Source organism: Elephantulus edwardii, unplaced genomic scaffold, assembly GCF_000299155.1.
Source record: "Elephantulus edwardii isolate Elephantulus edwardi_28Jun2011 unplaced genomic scaffold, EleEdw1.0 scaffold00067, whole genome shotgun sequence".
Taxonomy (NCBI): domain Eukaryota; kingdom Metazoa; phylum Chordata; class Mammalia; order Macroscelidea; family Macroscelididae; genus Elephantulus; species Elephantulus edwardii.
In genome coordinates, this window is record NW_006399817.1 from 571,046 (window position 1) to 574,916 (window position 3,871).

The 3,871-nt window shown below is 37.8% G+C and overlaps 1 protein-coding gene across 1 annotated transcript in view; it reads right to left on the bottom strand.

Moving 5' to 3' along the window:
- Window positions 1–3,871, bottom strand: part of LOC102872968 (NKG2-D type II integral membrane protein-like) — a 59,796-nt gene that overhangs the window by 41,720 nt on the left and 14,205 nt on the right. The window contains exon 4 of the mRNA XM_006888453.1: window positions 2,859–3,010. Coding sequence (XP_006888515.1) covers window positions 2,859–3,010 — 152 coding nt within the window. The remainder of the gene's footprint in view (window positions 1–2,858; window positions 3,011–3,871) is intronic.

Here is a 3,871-nt window from a genome sequence, read left to right on the forward strand (position 1 = left end):
ATATGAAAGTAAGATTCTGCTGATGATTATCCAAAAACGAATGGAACAACACATTAACAGAGTGCAGCCAGAAGTGCAGACTGGGTTTAGAAGGGGTCGTGGTAATAGGGATATTGTAGCTAATGTTAAATGGATCTTGGCTGAAATCAGGGAATACCAGAGGAATGTCTGTCTATCTGTGTTTCATTGGCTATGCAAAGACATTTGACTGTGTGGATCACAACAAACTGTGGCTGACTCTGAGAAGAATGGGTATCCCAGAACACTTGATCATACTAATGTGAAAACTATTCTTGGATCAGGAGGCAGTCATCAGAACAGAGCAAGGAACAATGCATGGTTCAAAATTGGGAAGGGTGTATTCCAGAGATGTGTCCTATCTCTGTATCTTTTCAACATATATGCAGAACAGATTCTCCGGGAGGCTGGGCTGTATGAGGAGAAGTGTGGTATCAGGGTTGGATGAAGATTCATCAACCATCTGCATTATAAAGATGATACAACTTGCTGCTAAAACTGAAGAGGACCTGAAGTGCTTGCTGCAGAAGTCCAAAGAATGCAGAAATGCTGCCTTCAATGTGCATTGAGGCTCAATATCAAGAAAACAAAGATTCTCACCACTGAAGAGATTGAGGCTGTTAACAGCTTTAGTTTGCTTGGCTCCACAGTCAACACTCTTGGAGCCAGGAAATTCAAAGACATATTGCAATGAGAAAGTCTGCTGTTAGGGACCTTGCCAAAGTTCTGAAGAGCAATAGTGTCAATCTGGAAACTAACAAGTGCCTGATAAAGGTCATGGTCTTTGCAAACACATGCTATGCATCAGAGAGCTGGACAATGACTAGGATGGGGAGAAGTAGAATTGATGGCTTTGAGCTGTGGTGTTGGAGAAGGGTATTGAATATACCATGGAGTGCTAAGGAAGCAAACAAGTTCACCCTAGAGAGGGTTAAACCAAGCTGCTCCTTGGAGGAAAAGATTCTGAAGCTTTGTCTGACATACTTTGAACATGTAGCAAGGAGGGGCCCATCCTTGGAGAAGGATGTAGTGGTTGGGAGGGCGGAGGGACAGCACTGGAGAGGAAGACCCTCTATATGGTTGATTGATTCAGTGACTGGGGTAATCGAGTCAGGTGTGTTGGAGACAGTAATATTGGCAGAGCATAGACCAGGGTTTAAAGCTGTTTTACATAGGGTCGCTATGAGTCTCAGACGACTTGATAGCACATAACAACAACAGCAACAACAAAAAAGGAAGAACTTAGATCAGATGTAGTAACACAGTGCAGCAACAAACATAACAATTGTGAAGATAGTTTATTCATGGGAAATATTTCATTCTGTTATCCATAAGATCACTATGAGTCAAAACAAAATTGATAGCTAGCAGTATGTTAAAAAAACACTTTATCTAGTACACATGTTGCTTACTCATAATTCCTGCTTGAATGAAGTTAACTGTTACTGTTTCAGGTGTCACTGAATTGATGGTTGTTACAGAGAAATTCATTAAACATATGTTTTTCTGTGATAGTCAACGTCACACACCCTGTTACACTTAGGAGCTCTTCAATGCTTCAAAAGCATTCACTGCTACACTTGGAGAACCATTTTGAACAGCAAAAGCACCAACAAGCACAGAAATGTGAAATAAGTACTACTACACCACAAAAGGACTGTTTATAGGGCAAAAGCTGAAACAAAGGCAGAGCTTTATCTTGTTCAGCTTCACCTGAAAATACTCATGTCTTTTGCCATTCAGCACATATTGATGAGTTACTATGAAAAAATCATTATTTTGGTCTTAAAAATAAGCTTAGCCTGTAGGAAAATTAGAAAATGCAGGATCTATGAATAATAAAGATTGATTTTACTCTTTCCTGCAAGGCAGTAAGTATGGAATCCAAAGATTATGTTGTTAAGCATTTTGACATATATATAGATAGATAGATAGATAGATAGATAGATAGATAGATAGATAGATAGATAGATATAGATATAGATATAGATAGATATTATATATATAATATATTTATTATAATAGTTATTTTCTTATCCATGAAACAACAATGTCAGTCTAGAGATCAAGTGCATGTGATTCAGGCCATTGCCTTAGCAATTACTTGCTATGCATTAGAATTGGACAATGGATGACTAAGGATGATAGAAGAAAATATCATGTGTTTGAGCTGTGGCACTGGAGAAGAGACTTGAAACATACCACTGAGCACCAAGAAAACAAATAGGTCTGTCTCAGAGATGGTGGAACCAAGTTCATCCTTGGAGTCTAGGATTTTGAAGCTTCATTTCACATACTTTGAGCATGTGGTCAGGAGGGACCAGTTTCTGGAGGACATCATGCTCAGAATTGTGGAGGGACAGCACAGGGGAGGAAGATCTCAGGTAAGATGGATTGATACAGTAACTGAGGCAATGGGGGTCAGTGTGTTGGAGTCATTGAGACTGACTCAGGACAGGGCAGGCTTCAGCGCTGTTGTGAAATAGGGTCACTATGAGTTGCAAGTAACTTGACAACACATAACAACATCTTAAGTCATCCATCAGCTTACTCTTTTTGATAAATACATAATAATAGGAAAACTATAAAAAGGATTGTGATGAGCCAACCAGGCACTTATGCCATTAATTAAAGTTACATTAAAAGTTTTTCATTGTTTACTTATTTCTAAAGCATCTCATTCAATATAATTTTAATAATACATTTATTACCTTATTTGAGGTGAACCAATGAGTTATTTACAAATAAAAAGTTCACAGATACTCCAAGTTTGTATTCTAGGAAGTTGCCTCATATATCAAGACTAAATATAGGAGGTAGAATCAAAGCAAACATTCTACCTGGTCTTCTCTGCTGTATATCTTCAAGAGGCTGGAATTTTGAGCTTCACAGGATGCTCGACTCTCGTACCAGTTTTTGCTCTCATTAAAAAATTGGTAACAGTTATCTCTATAACATATCCAGTTTTTGGGACATGGACCACAGTAACTCTCTAGTAAAAAGGAGTATATTTTTAGTTCTGCTTGTCTGAACATTACAACTACTTATATCTAAGCAAGTTTGATGCTATTTCTATTTTAACTCAAATTCTACACAATTAATTCACATGCAAAGATATCCTTATACATGTACATGTAAAAACAGGCTGAAACTAAATCAATTCTTTTAACAAGTCCCCTATTTAAAAAAAAAACACATTATAAATAAAAAGAAATAAAAGAGTAGCTTGCATGATAAACAACTGTGAATCATGGACTGACACTAATAATTTCACTGGATACATGTCTATATTCTATAACCCAGTATATAATAACAAAAGTTTATATGTTGCAATAAAAAATGAAACTCATACAACAATGTCTTTGCCCTCCATTTTGTGGTCTGCTGGTAGGCACGGTTAGCAATTCAAAGGTAAGTAATTTTAATCAACCAGCTGCTTCTGAGGAGAAAGGTGGGAAATCTCCTCTTGAGTCCTTGAAAAGATGATGAAGGGTCAACTATGAATCTCTTCCAACTTGATGGTACACAACAACAATAATGGTAAGAATCTGAACTGTAATCTCAAAGGCACCCGGTTGGAATCCTCCAGCTACTCCATGGGAAAAGGTGGGCAGTCTGTTCCCTTGCAATTTACTGCCTCTGCAAATCCACTGCACCGTCAGCTATAAGTGGGTTCTGACTACATGGCACACATCAACAAAGCATATTACAGAGTAGAACTATTCAATACAAAAGAAATTTGTCAGGCTTTTCTTCCTGTGAACTGTTAGTATGGTCAAATTTCTGACCTTTAGGTAAGCAGACTTGCAAACTACTTTGGCCACCTGTTGTTGTTAAGCACCATCAAGTTAGA